This window comes from Scyliorhinus canicula, unplaced genomic scaffold (genome assembly GCF_902713615.1).
Source record: "Scyliorhinus canicula unplaced genomic scaffold, sScyCan1.1, whole genome shotgun sequence".
Lineage (NCBI taxonomy): Eukaryota > Metazoa > Chordata > Chondrichthyes > Carcharhiniformes > Scyliorhinidae > Scyliorhinus > Scyliorhinus canicula.
This window is the reverse complement of record NW_024055499.1, coordinates 2,243,437-2,263,727: the sequence shown is the minus strand read 5'-3', so window position 1 is coordinate 2,263,727 and position 20,291 is coordinate 2,243,437. Positions and strand designations below refer to the sequence as shown.

The 20,291-nt window shown below is 46.0% G+C and overlaps 1 protein-coding gene across 1 annotated transcript in view; it reads right to left on the bottom strand.

The window, feature by feature from the left end:
* Window positions 1-20,147, bottom strand: part of LOC119960416 (oocyte zinc finger protein XlCOF6-like) — a 60,790-nt gene extending 40,643 nt beyond the window's left edge. The window contains exons 1-3 of the mRNA XM_038788130.1: window positions 19,936-20,147; window positions 18,281-18,396; window positions 14,575-15,697 (exon numbers count right to left, since the gene is read on the bottom strand). Of these exons, the coding sequence (XP_038644058.1) occupies window positions 14,575-15,286 (712 nt within the window). The 5' untranslated portion in view covers window positions 15,287-15,697; window positions 18,281-18,396; window positions 19,936-20,147. The remainder of the gene's footprint in view (window positions 1-14,574; window positions 15,698-18,280; window positions 18,397-19,935) is intronic.
* Between the last annotated feature and the right edge of the window lie 144 nt (window positions 20,148-20,291).

Below are 20,291 nucleotides of genomic sequence, written 5' to 3'. Positions count from 1 at the left end.
TCTAAGATCTTGTGGAAGATTCTTCTCTGATACTCCATTTTCCTCAGTAAAGCTCGGGGACATTCTGGTGAGTCTAGAAAGCAGTGAAGTTTAAATCAAGTTAAAGCTGGGGAGTTGAAGCTGGGGAGAAAGTGAGACCAAGAGCTTAAGAATTACACAGCACTGAGGCTGTTCGTTTGGAGTGAAGGCCCAGGTTAACACAAGTTAAAGTGATTCCCCCATTGGGAATCCTATAGCTGGGACTTCTGGCTGAATGCTACTGCCAAAAGATCCTCATTAGCGATCCAACTGGCGGTTACAATCACCCCTCGGTTTGGGAGGACAGCTGCTGCTGCAACGATATCAGCATCCGAAGCAAGAACACCCATCTTCCATTTCATATTCATCCTCTTATTATTTTTACCGCCTTTCCTCCCTTTGTGTGTCTCCGTCTTGTGTGTGTTTTGGTGGAAGGTCAGATGGTAAAAGGGGGTGACTGGTAGATTATCTGGCTATTATTCTATTATAGTTATTGCTTGAATTATTTCTATCTTTGTTATGAATTATCAGTTGTCGTGTTTCACTTACAAACCTGATGCTTGTAAGTTATTGGAGCAGTTTAGGGCCAAAGATCTTGGATACTTTCTACAAATTGTTAGTTAATTCACTCGTGTTGGGACGCTGGGTCTGTGGGGCTGGAATTGACCGCACATTAATCCAGGGTGATGTAACAACACCAAGAGGCAATTTAACATGGAAAATCCACCTAACCTGCACATCTTTGGACTGTAGGAGGAAACCCACACAGACAGAGGAGAACATATAAACTCCACAAAGCAAGGAATTGAAGGTCAGAATCAAACCTGGGTCCCTCGTGCTGTGAAGTAGCAGTGCTAACCACTGTGCCACAGTGCAGCCCTCAAGGAGGCCACTTGGTCTATCGGTCTCTTTGAGGGCAGCTACAGTGGTGTACTGCTGCCTCACAGCACCAGGAACCCGGCTTCAATTCCAGCCTTGGGCCAGGGACATGCATCTGTCTGGCAGCCTGCCTGAAGATTGTGAGGTCTCTGTGCCCAGGATAGGAAGCAGTGAGCATAGATTTGTCAATCAGCCTTAACCAAAACCTTCAGTAGAATTTGGAGGGTGGTATCAGCTGCAGTAGAGTGAGAATGGAGGGAGAATGTGTTGAATGAAGATTTATAGCTCTTCAGTAAATGAGAGAGGAAACAAATTTCACATGAACTAAAATTGTCTATTCTGAATTTCTATCTTGTAATGACTTTTGTAAATTCCTTTCATAGGATAATGGAAGGAGAGGATTGACGGAGGAAAATCTCAAACCAAACGCAAGTTGAGATCTGACCGAGTCACTCAGTTCATAGTGACCTGAATATCATCGGCTTTTGAATCTAGAAGGAGATATGTTTGCCTGTTCCAGCTGCTTCAAAAGATTTTAAAAATCAGTGTGACTGCCAAAGCACCGGGATACACAGACACACAGGCACCCAATTTAGCGGGTTCCATTGTACAAACTGTGGAAAGAGCTTTAAACACTGACACAGTCGGAAAAAGACATTGCGCCACTCACAAAGCGGGGAGGGATCGTACTGTGTTCTGTGTGTTTGTGGACAAGGCTTCAAATCATCTTTCAACTGGGAGAGAGGCAGGGACATCTGGAGCATGGCAAAACCGTGGAAATGTGGAGAATGTGAGAGGGGATTTATTTGCCCATCCCAGCTGGAAATCCATCGGCGTCGCCATACCGGGGAGAAGCCATTCACCTGCCCTGATTGTGGGCAGGCATTCACTGAATCATCTACGCTGCGGAGACATCTCCGAGTTCACACCGGGGAGAGGCCGTTCACCTGCCCTGATTGTGGGAAGAGATTCGCTGATTCGTCTACCCTGCTGAAACATGAGCGTGTTCACACTGGGGAGAGGCCGTTCCTCTGCTCAGTGTGTGAAAAGGGATTTAATCAGTCATCCGCCCTGCGGAAACACCAGCGAATTCACACTGGGGAGAGGCCATTCACCTGCTCTCAGTGTGAGAAGGGATTCAGTGATTCATCCAACCTGCAAAAGCACCAGCGAATTCACACTGGGGAAAGGCCGTTCACCTGCTTTGCCTGTGGGAAGGGATTCAGTCGTTCGTCCACCCTGCTGTCACACCAGCGACTTCACACCGGAGAGAGACCATTCATCTGCTCTGACTGTGGGAAGGGATTCACTCAGTCATCCACACTCAAGAAACACCAGCAAATTCACAAATGACAGGTTGATTTATGGGGTACAAGAAATTACCATTGCAAAATGAATCAAGTTTCACAAGCCTTAACCATCCAGCCAGAATGGACAATTCAAATGGTCAATTCATAGGATTCAGTAACTGTTCAGAGGTAGGAAAGTAACAAGTTAAAAAGATTTTTAAAAACTTTTAATTAAAAGTACGTCACCGTCAAGACGGAAGATGAAACATATGTCAGCTGGGCTACTATATAAAGTATTTTTATTAATGATTTTCGGAAGGTACAATTGCTGAGCTGACAGGTTGGTTCCAGCAGGTCACATGCTGGGTTCTGGAAGTTTCTGAGGAGTTTCAAAGTGAACAAAGGCTAACACCCCAGATGTCCTGGAATGTAACACATCTTGCATCACATGAACATTCCAGCTAAGCCACACAGTGGCCCAGCAAACGGTGGGTCTGTCTGCCCCAACCAGTTACCAACAAAGCCATCTGGTTGCAAATCCTAATCTTCAATAATGGTAAGAAGTCTTACAACACCAGGTTACAATCCAACAGGTTTGTTTCAAACATCATGGCTACCCTCAATAATGGTGCCAATGGCCTCACATTAACTGTTCTGAAGCAAAGGTTTGAACATGAAACCAGTGTCTTGAAGAATAAAAGGAACCCTGATTACAACTGAATGCCTCGAGCTTCCAGCCCTGGGAAAATGATCCGTTATTCAACATCTCGGAGAAATGGTGGAAGGCCTTCCCCAAGCTGCTCACACTTGTAACATTGTCCTGTGGAATTGAACTCTGGCAGTCTCTGCTGGATCTCCGGGAAACAGTAGCTCCAGGCACGCAGCCTGCGCTGTCCACCATCTTACCTTCAACCCCCGGTGGGGGCAGTTAGAACTCTGACCCTCATCGAACTGCAAAACAAGGAAGGGGGTGGACATGTGAGCACAGGAAGCGGCTGCATTTTCTCGAGCTCTGGCGCTTCTCATCTTTTAATCCTTGTTTTTAATCTGGATGGACATTACATAATTACTTCCTTTTGAAGCACGTGACTTGTACTATGTCCCTGGAAGATCCTGGCTGGACTTTAGCGATGAGGATCCGAGTTGAGGACTCAGTGGTTGGGGTGGGCCCAGCCTGCAGTGGTGGTTTTGCTGGTGAGCAGGCCTACACCCCGGCTGTGCTGTTGACATTGTGATGGTGGCTGCCATTAGGAAGGATGTCGTGGCCGATAGTCTCTGCTCCGTGACGCAGCTTGTTGCTGCTCAGTTTGATGAACTGCGAAATATCCTTGAGAGAATAGTGGAAGCGGAGATGAGAATCCTTTTGCTCGATGGGGCAAACTACCCGGTGAGGGCTCATATGAATACAAAATCCTGTTGCACGGTGTGTTGATTATTCTGACCGACTCAGAGTTGGGGCCGGACAGAGTATGCCGGCACACCAGGTCCCTTGAGGAGAGTGGGGAATGTGTTCCTGGCCGAATTTGAGAATTGGTTGCCTTCGCAATCTCGACATGACCATTTTTTTATGGGCATTTTAATTTCGATGGCAAAGTATACTTGCCTTTATTAGCCGGGGCACAGAGTTTCAGAGCAGGGAGGTTATGTTGGAACTGAATAAAATGTTGGTTTGGCACAGTTAGAGTCTTGTGTGCAGTTCTGGAATCTGCATTGCAGGAGGGATGTCATACCACTGGAAAGGGTGCAGACATTTACCAGGATGTCACCTGGCTGGAGTGGTAGTTAATCAGAGAGGTGGGCAGCATGACGGCACAGTGGCTAGCACTGCTGCTAATGGGCTGAGGCCCTGGGTTCGAAATGGGGCACTGGAGGGGGCGGTGTCTTTTTTTATACCCAATTCATTTTTTCCAATTAAGGGGCAATTTAGCATGGCCAATCCACTTAAGCTGCATATCTTTGGGTGTTGTGGGGGTGAAACCCACGCAAACACAGGTAGAATGTGCAAACTCCACACAGACAGTGACCCAGAGCCGGGATCGAACCTGGGACCTCAGTGCTGTGAGGCAGCAATGTTAACCACTGCGCCACCATGCTGCCTGGTGGTGGTGACCATGTCTGATGGTGATGCGACCTCCAGGGTTCAGTACCCCCGTGTCCAAAGCAGGGAGTCACGGGAACACGGTTCCCGTACCAACCTCCCCGAACAGGCGCCGGAATGTGGCGACTAGGGGCTTTTCACAGTAACTTCAACGAAGCCTACTCGTGACAATAAGCAATTTTCATTTCATTTCAGAGCAGCCAAAGGGAAACCATTTGGGACCCAGAACATTGTGAACATCCTGTTACTCTGGTTGTCTTTCATCCTCAAGTAATTTCCTTTTCTTTTTAATCATGTTCAGTTTCATTAATAAACTTTTATCAGTAGAAATATTAGATTTTTCTGGACTTTTCATGATTAGATTGATGCTCTTTCGGGAAAGTGGGTGAGAGGAGTTGGCAGTTTCTTTAACAGAAAGTGAGGACCTCCAAGGTCATTGGCAAAGGAGCCAGAGGGTGATATTTTATTTTGTTTTTTGACGCAGTGAGTTCTGATCTGCCTGAAAACATTCAATGTTTCTTTCCAAAGGGTAAATACTTAAAAGAGAGGAATTTGCAGAGCTGTGGGGGAAGAGCAAAGCAATTGGCTGAATTCAAGAGATAGCAGGGAATGATGGGAAATCCAGACATTACTGTACATATTGAAGACACATTTATTTCTTAATAAATTTAGAGTACCCAATTCTTTTTCTCCAATTATTTAAGGGGCAATTTAGCATCGCCAATTCACCTAGCCTGCACATATGTTTGGGTTGTGGGGGTTTGATAACCTATACAGGACTCCTCCAGCTGGGGATGATTGTTTCCCTGCGCTCATTAAACTGAGTTAACCCAGTACTGGGATAAAAGGCCGGCCACTGTCGAGCCAGCTAAAAAGGAGAGAGGAGCCGGTGAATTGTAACCCGGCTCTGTGGGAATATTGCTGTTGCTGAATATAAAAAATGACTTTTAAGAAACTCGTTGGAGTCCTCTCGCTTTATCAAAGGGGGTGAGACCCACACAGACACGGGGAGCACACATTTATCTGTGATCACAGAATCTCACTGCACAGAAGGCCATTCTGATCATCGAGCCCGTGCTGGCTCTTTGAAAGAACTACTCAATTAGTCCCACTATCTTGCCCTTTCCCATGAACCCTGCAAACTAGTCCTTTCCAGTATTTATCCAACTCCCTTTGATGAATCTGCTTCCACCAGCCTTTCAGGAAGTGCATTCCGGTTAACAACACCTCATTCAATCTTCCTCTCTGACCTTTATGTCAATCACCTTAAATCTGTGACCTCTGGTTTCAATTTTTTAAAAGAAACTCTAATTAAGGTGCAATTGAGTGTGTCCAATCCACTGACCCTGCACATCTTTGGGTTGTGGGGGTGAAATCCACACACACACGGGGAGAATGTGCAAACTCAACTGTGACCTGGGGCCGGGATCGATCTCAGTTCCTCAGCACCATGAGGCAGCAGTGCTAACCACTGCGCCACTATGCCTCCTGGTGTGTGTCCTCTGGTTAACAACCCTTTGGTCTGTGAAAACAGTTTATCTTTATTTATTCAATGTGAACTATTTACGATCTTGAATATCTCTGTCAAATCTCATCTTCATTACTCCAAGGAGAAGAAAACCGGCCCCTCCACTGTGTTCACATCACTGAAGCTCCTCATTCCTGTCACCGTACTGAATCCCTGCAGCCTTTCCAAGGCCATAGTCCTCGAGGTCTACAGCACAGTGAAGACCCTTCAAACCATTGTGGCTGCACTGGTCAAAAATAACCACCAAACTGTTGTAATCCCGTTTCCCAGCACTTGTCCCATAGCCTTGTCGGCCCTGACATCACATGTGCACATCTAAACACCTCAATGTTATTGGAGTCTCTGCCTTCACCACCCTTTCAGGCAGCAAGTTCCAGACTCCAATCACCCTCTGGGTAAAACAGGTTTTCCTCACATCTCCTCTAAACCTCCTGCCTTTATATATACTTTATACATATGCATCCCATTTTTGTATATATAACTGGACTAACAGTGTGTAAAATACAATATTACTTAATTAGCGATAACTGGAGAATGTGAGGACAAGCTTTACGTGGACAGCAAGTGGTCATAAACTGGAACTCACTCTGTATGTGGATGGTGGAAGCAGAGACAATTCATGATTTCAAAATTATACTGGATGGTCATTTCAATGAAATAAACTTGCAGGGCAGCGATACAGAGGGAGAATGGGACTGGTTGGATTGCTCTACAGAGAGTTGGCTTGGATTTGAGTTTCAGAATACACTCCCTCTATGCTGCAACATCTCTCTGACTGGAAATATATAACATAACTATCTGGACTCGAAACATTAGTTTTTTTCTCTCCTTACAGATGCTGCCGGACTTGCTGAGATTTTCCAGCATTTTTCCCTTTTGGTTTCAGATTCCAGCATCTGCAGTAATTTGCTTTTATTTAACATCATAACAGTATTGCATTACAAGAACAGAAATAATACATGTACTTTACAGCAGGACCAAAATTAATATACCCAATATGTACCATTACAACTGGAGAAATATCTCTGTTGTTACAATCCCCAGATAGACTCAGGTACAGATTCAATTATTTACCTCCTACAGGAGGTTGACTGAAGTCTCTTCAGACAGATGTCTCCCCGCAGCCCATTCCCACAGGCAGCCCCAAGAGTCACAGCCTCTGGGGGCAGCCCGGTGACGCAGTGGGTTAGCCCTGCTGCCTCACGGCTCCGTGGTCCCAGGTTCAATCCCGGTTCTGGGTCATTGTCCGTGTGGAGTTTGCATTCTCCCCATGTTTGCGTAGATTTCACCCTCACCACCCAAAGATGTGCAGGCTAGGTGGATTAGCCACACTAAATTGCCCTTAATTGGAAAAAATGAATTGGGTACTCTAAATTTATACTTTAGAAAGAGTCACAGCCTCTGGATCTCTCACTGCTGGATTCCACACCTCTGAATCTCTCACTACTGGATTCCCTACCTCTGGATCTCTCACGGCTAGATTCCCCATCTCTGGATCTCTCACTGCTGGATTCCCTACCTCTGAATCTCTCACATGCTGGATTCCCCACCTCTGGATCTCTCTGCTGGATTCCCCACCTCTGGATCTCTCACTGCTGGATTCCCCACCTCTGGATCTCTGACTGCTGGATTTCCCACCTCTGGATCTCTCGCTGCTAGATTCCCCGCCTCTGGATCTCTCGCTGCTGGATTCCCCACCTCTGGATCTCTCGACTGGATTCTCCACCTCTGGATCTCTCACGGCTGGATTCCCCACCTCTGGATCTCTCACGGCTGGATTCCCCACCTCTGGATCTCTCACGGCTGGATTCCCCACCTCTGGATCTCTCACGGCCGGATTCGCCACCTCTGGGGGAATCCAGTATGGAGATCCAATCAACCTTTTTGTTCTTCTTTTCCCAGCTGCTCAGACTTCCTTCCGCTCCATCTCCCACTCAGAGCTTAACTGTTCACTTACTAAACTCCCCTTATATACATGTAGTACAAATTCTATGTATAAATTTTAAAAATAAATAAATTCTGCTCACTGTACATGATTGAGGAATGTGCTGCCATCAGCTAATCCCACACGCCCAGTCTGGTGTCAGCTGATTATGGAATCACAAAAAGGCTGATGTCATTTTATGACATCACAATAGAATGTGATGACATCAGTAGATTCCACAATCCCAATGGAATGCTGTGATGTCAGCTGAACTTTAGCCATAAAGTATGATGGGAAATGTACAGAACTGTCCCAGTTTTCTTTAATAGAGAAACTCTGCTGCCCTCTCAACTCTCACTGAGTTCCATTCACCGATCATCCCCAGCTTTCCCTGACCTGCATTAACTGCCATTAAATTAACGACTCTGTTTTAAACCTGCCTCTGTGGTTCAGTGTCAAATTCTCTTTGGTATTCACATTTGTGAAGCTCTTGGGGAAGTTTAAAGGTACTATACAAATGAATGTTGTTTTTGTTGTTGTGGTTAGATCATATTCAGTGGAACCCGCTATTGTTAAGCGAACGCTTTCTTGCTGTGTCCAGAGAGAGCTAAGGGAAGGTTGTTGACTATATTCGGCCGTGCAAGACTTCAATGTTTAAAATACACAGAGGAAAACATTGTTATATCTTCTCTTTAAATACATAAACAGGGAAGGGGCTGAAATGGAATTTGTCCCTTTTAACCTGCACAAAAAGAGGAGGCTCAGATTCACAGGCTGCAGGAGGAATCCATTTGGTCCATCATGCCCCTGTTATCTCTTTGAAAGGACTCCGATTCATCCACCTGCTCAGCTCTTCCCCCACAGCCCTGCAAATTCTTCCCTTTCAAGTACTTACGCTTTGGAAAGAAACTATTGAATCTGCTTTCAGGCAGATCAGAACAACTCGCTGTGAAAAATGAAATCTCTTCTCCCTCTAGCTCCTTTGCCAATGGCCTTAGAGGGACTGGCTTTCTGTTAAAGAGCCTGCCAACCCCTCTCACTCACTTTCCCTCAAGGGGAGGGCATCAATCTAACAATGAAAAGTCCACCAAATTCAAATAGATATTAATTAAATTAACAAATTAAATGTCAGTGGAGAAAGATGGTTCAGAGTGCGGCTAACCTCCGGAATGAGGACAGCTGAAAGACAAGACACCTGTAGTGGTAAGAAAAAGACTATTTACTTCAAATATACACAGAAAATAGGAGGAGGCCATTCGAGCCTGCTCCCCCATTCATTATGATCATGGCTAATCATCAAATTCAATACCCCGATCCTGCCTCCACCCCCACCCCGCCGCAGCTAAATCTAATTCCTTCGTGAAATTAAACAGCGTTTTGGCCTCAACTACTTTTCTTGGGAGTGAATTCCACAGATTAACTACTCTCTGGTGAAGAAATTTCCCCTCACCTCAGTTCTAAAAGGTTCACCCCTTATCCCCAAACTGTGACCACTAGTTCTGGACTCCCCCACCATCGGGACATTCTTTCTGAATCTCCCCTGTCTAATCCTGTTAGAATTCTGTAAGTTTCGATGAGATCCCCTCTCCCTCTTCTAAACTCCAATAAATATAACCCTCACTGACTTAGTCTCTCCTCATATGACAGTCCCACCATCCCAGGAATCAGCCTGATAAACCTTTGCTGTACTCCCTCCATAGGAAGAACCTCCTTCCTCAGATAAGGACACAAAATCTGAACACAATACATCAGGTTTTGCCGAACCAATGCCCTGTACAATCACAGTAAAACATCCCTATTCCTATCCTCAAATCCTCTCGCTATGAAGGCCCACATACCATTTGCCTTCTTTACTGCCTGCTGTACCTGAGCACTTACTTTCAGCGTTTGATACACGAGGACACCAAAGTCTCGCTGAGTATCCACCTCTCCCAATTTACACCCATTCAACAAATAATTTGCTTTCCTGTTTTTGCGACCAAAGCTGAAACTGCACATTTATCCACATTATACTGCACCTACCATGTATATACCCACTCACTCAGCCTGTCCAAATCCTGCTGAAGCGTCTCTCCTCACAGTTCACCCTCCCACCCAACTTTGCATCATTTATTTACTGTGTTATGGATACCAGACCAGACCCCTATTTATATTAGGAATCCGGACGAGACTCCAACGTTTTTCAATTTGTAAAACTGTGAGGAAAAGATACTTCATCCCACGAGTGATTCCACTGACTGACAGCGATCTTTTATATTAAAACAAACTTTATTATTAACACAGTACCAACTACACTGACATCACAGAGAATAGCTGCAATTAACAGGTAACCTATTCTTAATTACTACCCGAGAGCTTCTTATTCTCCAATTAATCAAAGCCACTTGGAAATAAAGTTAGCAAACACAGGGATCTTTGCTGTCCTCTGTGTAGAGTTGCTTTCAGTAGAAGTGAGAGACCTTTCAGCTTTCTGTCTTTGACTCATTAGTTACATTTTGCTACCCCGCTAACTGTCTTATTGCCATTTTAATAAGGCTAAACACAACTCCTCAATTATCTTAAACCCCAGTGAACCTTTCTATAAACTAGATTTCATTCGCCCAATTTAGGAAAACAATTAAATGGTTAGATTCAATGATTATCCCATTTTTACAAAATTTTAATTGCATCTTTTGCAGGCATACCATCTGCCTGTATGTTAGATTCAGATTTATTGTCACATGTGCAGAGATAGTGAAAACTATTGTTCTGCATACAATCCAGGCAGATCGTTCCTTGCGTGAAATAACATAGGACATACGATAAATACACAATGTAAATGCATAGACATAGATATTGGGTGATGCAGAGTATAGTGATACTGTAAATGTAGATTTTCAAAAATATTTCTGCAATATATATAAAATTGAATGTATAAAAATTTCCTACATTCATCAGAACTGTCCAGGATAAAATTAATGCATTTCCTTCTGTGGATCATTTCAGTAGAAATGTGCCCTCGCTCAGAGATTCAGCCGACAGAAATGAGAACATAGAACATAGAACGATACAGCGCAGTACAGGCCCTTCGGCCCTCGATCTTGCACCGACATGGAAAAAAACTAAAGGCCATCTAACCTACACTATGCCCGTATCATCCATATGCTTATCCAATAAACTTTTAAATGCCCTCAATGTTGGCGAGTTCACTACTGTTGCAGGTAGGGCATTCCACGGCCTCACCACTCTTTGCGTAAAAAACCCACCTCTGACCTCTGTTCTATATCTATTACCCCTCAATTTAAGGCTATGTCCCCTCGTGCTACCCACCCCCATCCGCGGGAGAAGGCTCTCGCTGTCCACCCTATCTAACCCTCTGATCATTTTGTATGCCTCTATTAAGTCACCTCTTAACCTTCTTCTCTCTAACGAAAACAACCTCAAGTCCATCAGCCTTTCCTCATAAGATTTTCCCTCCATACCAGGCAACATCCTGGTAAATCTCCTCTGCACCCGTTCCAAAGCTGCCACGTCCTTCCTATAATGAGGCGACCAGAACTGTACGCAATACTCCAAATGCGGCCGTACTAGAGTTTTGTACAACTGCAACATGACCTCTTGGCTCCGGAACTCAATCCCTCTACCAATAAAGGCCAACACACCATAGGCCTTCTTCACAACCCTATCAACCTGGGTGGCAACTTTCAGGGATCTATGTACATGGACACCAAGATCCCTCTGCTCATCCACACTACCAAGAATTTTACCATTAGCCAAATATTCCGCATTCCTGTTATTCTTTCCAAAGTGAATCACCTCGCACTTCTCCACATTAAACTCCATTTGCCACCTCTCAGCCCAGCTCGGCAGCTTATCTATGTCCCTCTGTAACCTGCAACATCCTTCCGCACTGTCTACAACTCCACCGACTTTAGTGTCGTCTGCAAATTTACTCACCCATCCTTCTGCGCCCTCCTCTATGTCATTTATAAAAATGACAAACAGCAACAGCCCCAGAACAGATCCTTGTGGTACGCCACTCGTAACTGAACTCCATTCTGAACATTTCCCATCAACTACCACTCTGTCTTCTTTCAACTAGCCAACTTCTGATCCACATCTCTAATTCACCCTCAATCCCCAGCCTCCGTATTTTCCGCAATAGCCGACCGTGGGGAACCTTATCAAACGCTTTACTGAAATCCATATACACCACATCAACTGCTCTACCCTCGTCTACTTGTTCAGTCACCTTCTCAAAGAACTCGATAAGGTTTGTGAGGCATGACCTACCCTTCACAAAACCATGCTGACTATCCCTAATCATATTATTCCTATCTAGATGATTATAAATCGTATCTTTTATAATCCTCTCCAAGACCTTACCCACCACAGACGTTAGGCTCACCGGCCTATAGTTACCGGGGTTATCTCTACTCCCCTTTTTGAACAAAGGGACCACATTTGCTATCCTCCAGTCCTCTGGCACTATTCCTGTAGCCAATGATGACCTAAAAATCAAAGCCAAAGGCTCAGCAATCTCTTCCCTGGCTTCCCAGAGAATCCTAGGATAAATCCCATCCGGCCCCGGGGACTTATCTATTTTCACCTTGTCCAGAATTGCCAACACTTCTTCCCTACGCACCTCAATGCCATCTATTCTAATAGTCTGGGTCTCAGCATTCTCCTCCACAATATTATCTTTTTCTTGAGTGAATACTGACGAAAAGTATTCATTTAGTATCTCGCTTATCTCCTCAGCCTCCACACACAACTTCCCACCACTGTCCTTGACTGGCCCTACCCTTATCCTAGTCATTCTTTTATTCCTGACATACCTATAGAAAGCTTTTGGGTTTTCCTTGATCCTACCTGCCAAAGACTTCTCATGTCCCCTCCTTGCTCGTCTCAGCTCTCTCTTTAGATCCTTCCTCGCTTCCTTGTAACTATCAAGCGCCCCAACTGAAACTTCATGCCTCATCTTCACATAGGCCTCCTTCTTCCTCTTAACAAGAGATTCCACTTCTTTGGTAAACCACAGTTCCCTCGCTCGACCCCTTCCTCCCTGCCTGACTGGTACGTACTTATCAAGAACATGCAATAGCTGTTCCTTGAACAAGCTCCACATATCCAGTGTGCCCAACCCTTGCAGCCTACTTCTCCAACCAACACATCCTAAGTCATGTCTAATGGCATCATAATTGCCCTTCCCCCAGCTATAACTCTTGCCCTGCGGGGTATACTTATCCCTTTCCATCACTAACGTAAAGGTCACCGAATTGTGGTCACTGTTTCCAAAGTGCTCACCTTCCTCCAGATCTAAAACCTGGCCTGGTTCATTACCCAAAACCAAATCCAATGTGGCCTCGCCTCTTGTTGGCCTGTCAACATATTGTGTCAGGAAACCCTCCTGCACACATTGTACAAAGAACGACCCATCTAATGTACTCGAACTATATCTTTTCCAGTCAATATTTGGAAAGTTAAAGTCTCCCATAACAACTACCCTGTTACTTTCGCTCTTTTCCAGAATCATCTTCGCCATCCTTTCCTCTACATCCCTAGAACTATTAGGTGGCCTATAGAAAACTCCCAACAGGGTGACCTCTCCTTTCCTGTTTCTAACCTCAGCCCATACTACCTCAGAAGAAGAATCCCCATCTAGCATCCTTTCCGCCACTGTAATACTGTCCTTGACTAGCAGCGCCACACCTCCCCCTCTTTTGCCCCCTTCTCTGAGCTTACTAAAACACCTAAACCCCGGAACCTGCAACAACCATTCCTGTCCCTGCTCTATCCATGTCTCTGAAATGGCCACAACGTTGAAGTCCCAGGTACAAACCCATGCTGCCAGTTCTCCTACCTTATTTCGTATACTCCTGGCATTGAAGTAGACACACTTCAAACCACCTACCTGAACACTGGCACCCTCCTGCGAAGTCAAATCTGTGCTCCTGACCTCTATACTCTCAATCTCCCGTACCCCAAAACTACAATCCAGGTTCCCATGCCCCTGCTGAATTAGTTTAAACCCCCCCAAAGAGCACTAACAAATCTCCCCCCCAGGATATTGGTGCCCCTCAGGTTCAGATGTAGACCATCCTGTCTATAGAGGTCCCACCTTCCCCAGAAAGAGCCCCAGTTATCCAGAAATCTGAAACCCTCCCGCCTGCACCATCCCTGTAGCCACGTGTTTAATTGCTCTCTCTCCCTATTCCTCATCTCACTATCACGTGGCACGGGCAACAACCCAGAGATAACAACTCTGTTTGTTCTCGCTCTGAGCGTCCATCCTAGCTCCCTAAAGGCCTGCCCGACATCCTTGTCCCCTTTCCTACCTATGTCGTTAGTGCCAATGTGGACTACGACTTGGGGCTGCTCCCCCTCCCCCTTAAGGACCCGGAAAACACGATCCGAGACATCACGTACCCTTGCACCTGGGAGGCAACATACCAAACGTGAGTCTCTCTCGCTCCCACAAAATCTCCTATCTGTGCCCCTGACTATTGAGTCCCCAATTACTAATGTTCTACTCCTTTGCCCCCTTCCCTTCTGAGCAACAGGGACAGACTCCGTGCCAGACTGTCACTTGCCAACAGCCCTTCCACAAACCACCTTCAACTTAGGCTAACCGCACTGCACGTATGCAAATTCCTCCAGAACAGCTGATCAGTAGCTTTGCTCTTAAAATTGGGACACTGGCCAGTGCAACAGAAAGAAACCTCCCCCGACCCTCCCACTTCACCCACTGTCAGAATGAACGTGGGTCAGTCCTGGATGTGATTAACAGCAGCAACAGCAGAATCCAACCCCTGTAATGACTTGTGAACTCGCTGGTGTTTCTGCAGGTGGGCTGTACTTCTGAATCCTTTCTCACACACGGAGCAGATAAACGGCTTCTCATCAGTGTGAAGTCGCTGGTGTGTTAACAAGTTGGATGAATTAACAAATCTCTTCCCACACACAGAGCAGGTGAACGGCCTCTCCCCAGTGTGTACTCGCTGGTGTGTCTGCAGGTTGGTTAACTGAGTGAATCCTTTCCCACACACTGAGCAGGTGAACGGCTTCTCCCCAGTGTGAACCCGCTGGTGTCTCTGCAGGTGGATTGAATCAACAAATCTGTTTCCACAAACGGAACAAGTAAATGGCTTCTCCCCAGTGTGAATTCGCTGGTGTCTGCTCAGGCTGGATGGATCTCCAAATCCCTTCCGACACACGGAGCAGGTGAATGGTCTCTCCCCAGAGTGAACTCGCTGGTGTCTCAGCAGGCTGGACAACTGAGAGAATCCCTTCCCACAGTCAGAACAGGTGTATGGCCTCTCCCCAGTGTGAACTCGGGAGTGTGTGTGCAGGTTGGATGAATCGCCGAATCCCTTCCCACACACGGAGCAGATAAACGGCATCTCCTGAGTGTGAATTCGCTGGTGCCTCAGCAGGCTGCATAACTGAGCGAATCCCTTCCCACAGTCAGAACAGGTGAACGGCCTCTCCCCAGTGTGAATTCGGGAGTGTGTGAGCAGTTTGGATGAATCTCCGAATCCCTTCCCGCACACGGAGCAGATAAACGGCATCTCAGTGTGAAGTTGCCAGTGTGTAAGCAGAATGAATGAAAGGACAAATCTCTCCCCAGTGTGAACTTGCTGGTGTTTGCGTAGACTGGATGAAGTAGTAACTCCCTTCCTCCACAGAGCAGGTGAACAGTGTGACCCCGCTGTGACCTCACTGGTGTGTCAGCAGGTTGGATGAAGCAGTAAATCCTTTCCCACACAGAGCAGGTGAACGGTCTCTTGTGTGAGTGAGTCGATGAGTTTCCAGCTCAGATGGGGAAGTGAATCCCTTCCCACAATCCTCACGGTTTCCCCCTGGTGCGGGAGTCTCGGTGCTTTTCCAGTCACACTGATGGTAAAATGGCCGACTCCGTCAGATCTTGATGTGAAGTTTGGTTTGAGATTTATTGCTGCAAATACTCGCCTTTGAATATCCTGTTAAAGGAGTTTACAAATATCATCACTGTCAGTACAGCTCAAAAATTCAGAACAGACAATTCTAGTTACTTTCACACACAAACACACTCTATCTCTCTCTCTCCCTCCATTCTCTCTCTGCTGTATCTAAGATACACACTGCCTATTCTCCAGAAGGTGCTAATTCACGCTGATCGCCAGATCAACACTCAGCGTTTCCTGTTCTCGACCAAGAGATCTTATATCCTCAGAAATAAGAGCAGGAGAAGGCCATTCAGCCCATCAAACCTGCTTTTCTATTTAATAAGATCATGGCTGATCGGATTGTGACCTGAACTTCATTTTCTTCCTGTCACCCGTAACCCTCGACTCCCTTTTTGATCAAAACTCTAACTGGGCCTTGTATATATTTAATGATGCAGCCTCCACTTCTCTCTGGGGAAGAGAATTGCAAAGACTAACCCCCCTCTGAGGGAAGACATTTCCCCTCATCTCCATCAGAAATGGGGACCCTTTATTTTGACAATCTGCCCACTCGCTCCTGAATCCCCCATGAGGGGAAACATCCTCTCTTCATCTCCCCTATCATGTTACCTCAGAATCTTTTTTGTTTCAATATGATCATTTCTAAACTCCAATGAGTCCAGGCCCAACCTTTCCTCACAACACAACACCTTCATCCCAGGAATCAGCCCAATGATCCTTCTCTGAACTGCTCCCAATGCAAGAATCACCCTCCTTAGTGAAGGAGATTAAAAGTGTGCACCGTACTCCAGGTACTGTGATCTGATAGTCATTACAGAGACACGGCTGCAAGATGACAAAGGCTGGGACCTGAATATTCAAGGGAGCGTGACGTTTCAGAAGGACAGGAAACTGGGAATATGCGGTGGGGCAGCTCTGTTAATTAAGGATGACATTATTACAATAGAGAGAGATGACCTTAGTTCTGGAGATCAAGATGTACAATCACATTGGGTAACGATAGAAAATGATAAAGGTAGGAAGTCACTTGTGGGAGTAGTTTCTAGGCACCCCCTAACAATAACCACACTGTAGGACGGAGAATACAGGAAGAAATAAGGGCTTGTGAGAAAAGTACTGCAATAATCATGTGATTTTTATCCACATATAGATTGTGGAAATCAGATTGGCAAAGGTAGCCAGGCAGATGAGCTCATTTGTTTTTTTAAATTTAGAGTACCCAGTTCATTTTTTCCAATTGAGTGCGGCCAATCCACCTATCCTGCACATCTTTGTGTTGTGGGGGTGAAACCCACACAAACATGGGGAGAATATGCGAACTCCACACGGACAGGGAGCCAGGGCTGAGATCGAACCCAGGTCCTCAGTGCCGTGAAACAGCAGTGCTAACCACTGCAACACCGTGCTTCCCTGCAGATGAGCACATAGAGAGTGTTTTGGGGGCAGTTTCTTAAGAACAGCTGGCCACAGAGCAAACTATTATAGATCACCCAATCACTGAATTGTTAGGGTGCAGAAGGCCCATTGTGTCTGCACCGGATCTCCAAATGAGGATGATGACTTAGTGCCGTTCCCCGTACCTCCCTTGACAACTTCACATCTGAAATTATTGCTCAATACTGGGTTACAAAGTCCTCGGGGTTAAACCCAGCAGCTTCTCCTGCATCTCCATTCCAGCCAAACTGATAGAACAAACCAAAGGGAATTGGACAAGACCTTGGAAAGAAAAAACACTGCAAGGAAGTGAAGAAAGGGCAGGGGAGTGGGATGAGGCAGCATAGGTATGGTGGGCTGAATGGCCTCCATCTGCATTGTAATCATTCAATGATTCTGTGAAAAAGGACTGTAACTGGAGGCCAGATACTAACCTCCACAAACAACGCCCCCGCCCCCCCCCCCCCAACACAAATCAGTTCTTAATTGGTCTATCTCTGCTTCTAGACTTGCTTCTGTGAGAAATGTCTGCAACAAAATAATAGCAAAATACTGGTTGCTGAAAATCTGAAATAAAAATATTCTGAAATGAAACTACTTATTATGTCAGTGAGTAACTGTGGCAAGAGAAACAGATTTAACATCTCAGGGTGACAGAATCAATAAACATAAGAACAAGGAGCAGGAGTCGCCATTCAGCCCCTCAATCCTGCTCCACCATTTAATAAGGTCGTGGCTGGTCTGATAGTAATCTCAAATCTTCAATTACACGGAATAAATATGGTGCAGAATTTGATGGTTAATATTAGCTGATGAACAGAAGAGAAATGATCTCTAGTGCAGGAAAAACAATTCCTGACCATGGGAAGATAAAGATGGTAAATCAGCAGCACATAGCCAAGCGATGGGCAGCAGTGAAATCTTCATTGAGACACATTGGAAGAAATAACAATAAAATACCAAACATGGTTAAAATAAATCCACTATTAGAGGCAGAAAACGTTAAACAATGGCAGAGAGGTGATGAGGGAGGGCAGAGCTGAAACAGAGCAATGTGTGAACATGGATTCAGATCCACAGTAAAGGAGACAAACCTGCCCCAGAGCCCTGAAACCAGAGCACAGATAACAAAGCACAATGCTAAAAACTTTAAATTATAGATGAATGCTCAATAATACTCACCTCTGGAACAATTTCACTGTTTTCAAATTTCAAACCACCTGCTGGAGCTGCAGCTGGAAAGATATCAGAAGCACTGGAATCAGAGAAAATTCTCAGTCTTCAAACCTTCTCACTCCCTGCAAAAGAAGATTACAAGAGTCATGTGTCAATTGTGGTTAGAAATGAAGAGAAACATTTTAACTTAAATTTGAGATTGCTGTGTGTAAATCCTCCCCTTCTAACTCCCTCTGAAAGGAGTTTTCAAAGTCCGGATATAAATTCATAACATCCTCTCTGGTTTCCTGGTGCAGGATTACAGAATATGGGATACACTGACATTGGAAGCAGTTCAGACAAGATTCACTCAGCTGATACCTGGTATGAAGGGTTTTATGGGGGAAAGTTGGACGGGGTCTCTATAACTGATTGGAGTTAGATGAATGAAAGGTAGTTTTGAAGATTCTGAGGGTGCTTGACAGGGTAACTGCTTAAATGATTTTTCTTCACAGGAAATCTCAATCTGCAGGGACAGTTTAAAAATAAGAGTCTCAGACAGAGATGTGGCGAAATTGTGATTCAGAGAGCCGGCAGAATTCTCTCCCTCTGAGAGATTTCTACCTACAACTGAGTCAAAGGTTAGGGAGCCGGTTTGTCCAAGTGGCCTCTTCCTGCTCCTAATTAGAAACATAGAATCCCTATGAAATGAAATGAAAATGGCTTATTGTCACGAGTAGGCTTCAATGAAGTTACTGTGAAAAGCCCCTAGTCGCCACATTCCGGCGCCTGCCCGGGGAGGCTGGTACAGGAATCGAACCGTGCTGCTGGCCTGCTTGGTCTGCTTTAAAAGCCAGCGATTTAGCTGAGTGAGCTAAACCAGCCCCAATGGTGGAGAATGTGGCCATTCAGCCCATCATGTCTGCATGAACCATCTGAAAGCACCCTATCTAGGCCCACTTCCCCCAATGTCGATAATCCCACCTAATCTTTGGACAAATTAAGGGGCAATTTTAGCATGGCCGAGGCACCCAACCTGCACATCTTAGGGCAGTGGGAGGAAGCTGGAGCACCCGGAGGAAACCCACGCAGACACAGGGAGAATGTGCAAACTCCACTCAGACAGTCGCCCGAGGTCAGAAACAAACCTGGGTCCCTGGCGCTGAGGCCTCAGTGCTCGGATGGTATGGTGGTACAGTGGTTAGCACTGCTGCCTCACAGTGCCAGCAACCCAGGTTCAATTCCAGTCACTGTCTGTGGGGAGTTTGCAAGTTCTCCCGGTGTCTGCATGGTTTTCCTCCAGTTTTCTCCCACAGTCCAAAGAAGTGAGGGTTTGGTGGATTGGCCATGATAAACTGCCCCTTAGTGTGCATGGATGTGCAGGTTCGATTATGGGGTTGCAGAGATAGCGCGTGATTGATGGGTGAGTGCATCTGTAGAGTTTTCTTTAGAAGGGTCTGTGCAGACTCAATGGACCGCATGGACTCCATATGCACTGTACAGATTCTACAATCTTATTCTTCTGTGATTCGGATGGCCGCACATGCGCTCTGCGATGTCGAGGTGTCGGTCAACCCGGCCCCCTGTCAATTCAGGAATCCAACATTTTCTCTCCTGGTCACCTGAACACTGACCTACTTACCGTTGCGTCACAAAGATGGCCGCGCATGCGCTCTGCTCACCTCTGAACTAAGATGGCGGCCTTGGAATTGGGCCTGATCCCAGGGAAAAGCTCCACAGCTGCAAACGCGGGAACTTCAGGGTCTTATGCCGGTCCTAGGGCATACACCGGCTGTTTATAAAGTTTCTGCACCCTCCGCATCCCGACTCCCGCTTAATTCCTCCTTCCGCCCCACCGACTCTCACCCACGGAACAATCCATTACCGCACTCGAAGGTCTCCGAGCAATATGAAACCGCGCATGCTCCCGATAAAGCCCAGAGCTGCGTCGGCGCACTGGGCCCCTGTGCAGTGAATAGGGCACATTCACAACCGCGGTGAATCATGGGTAATGAATGCACCATTGAAACGTCAAATA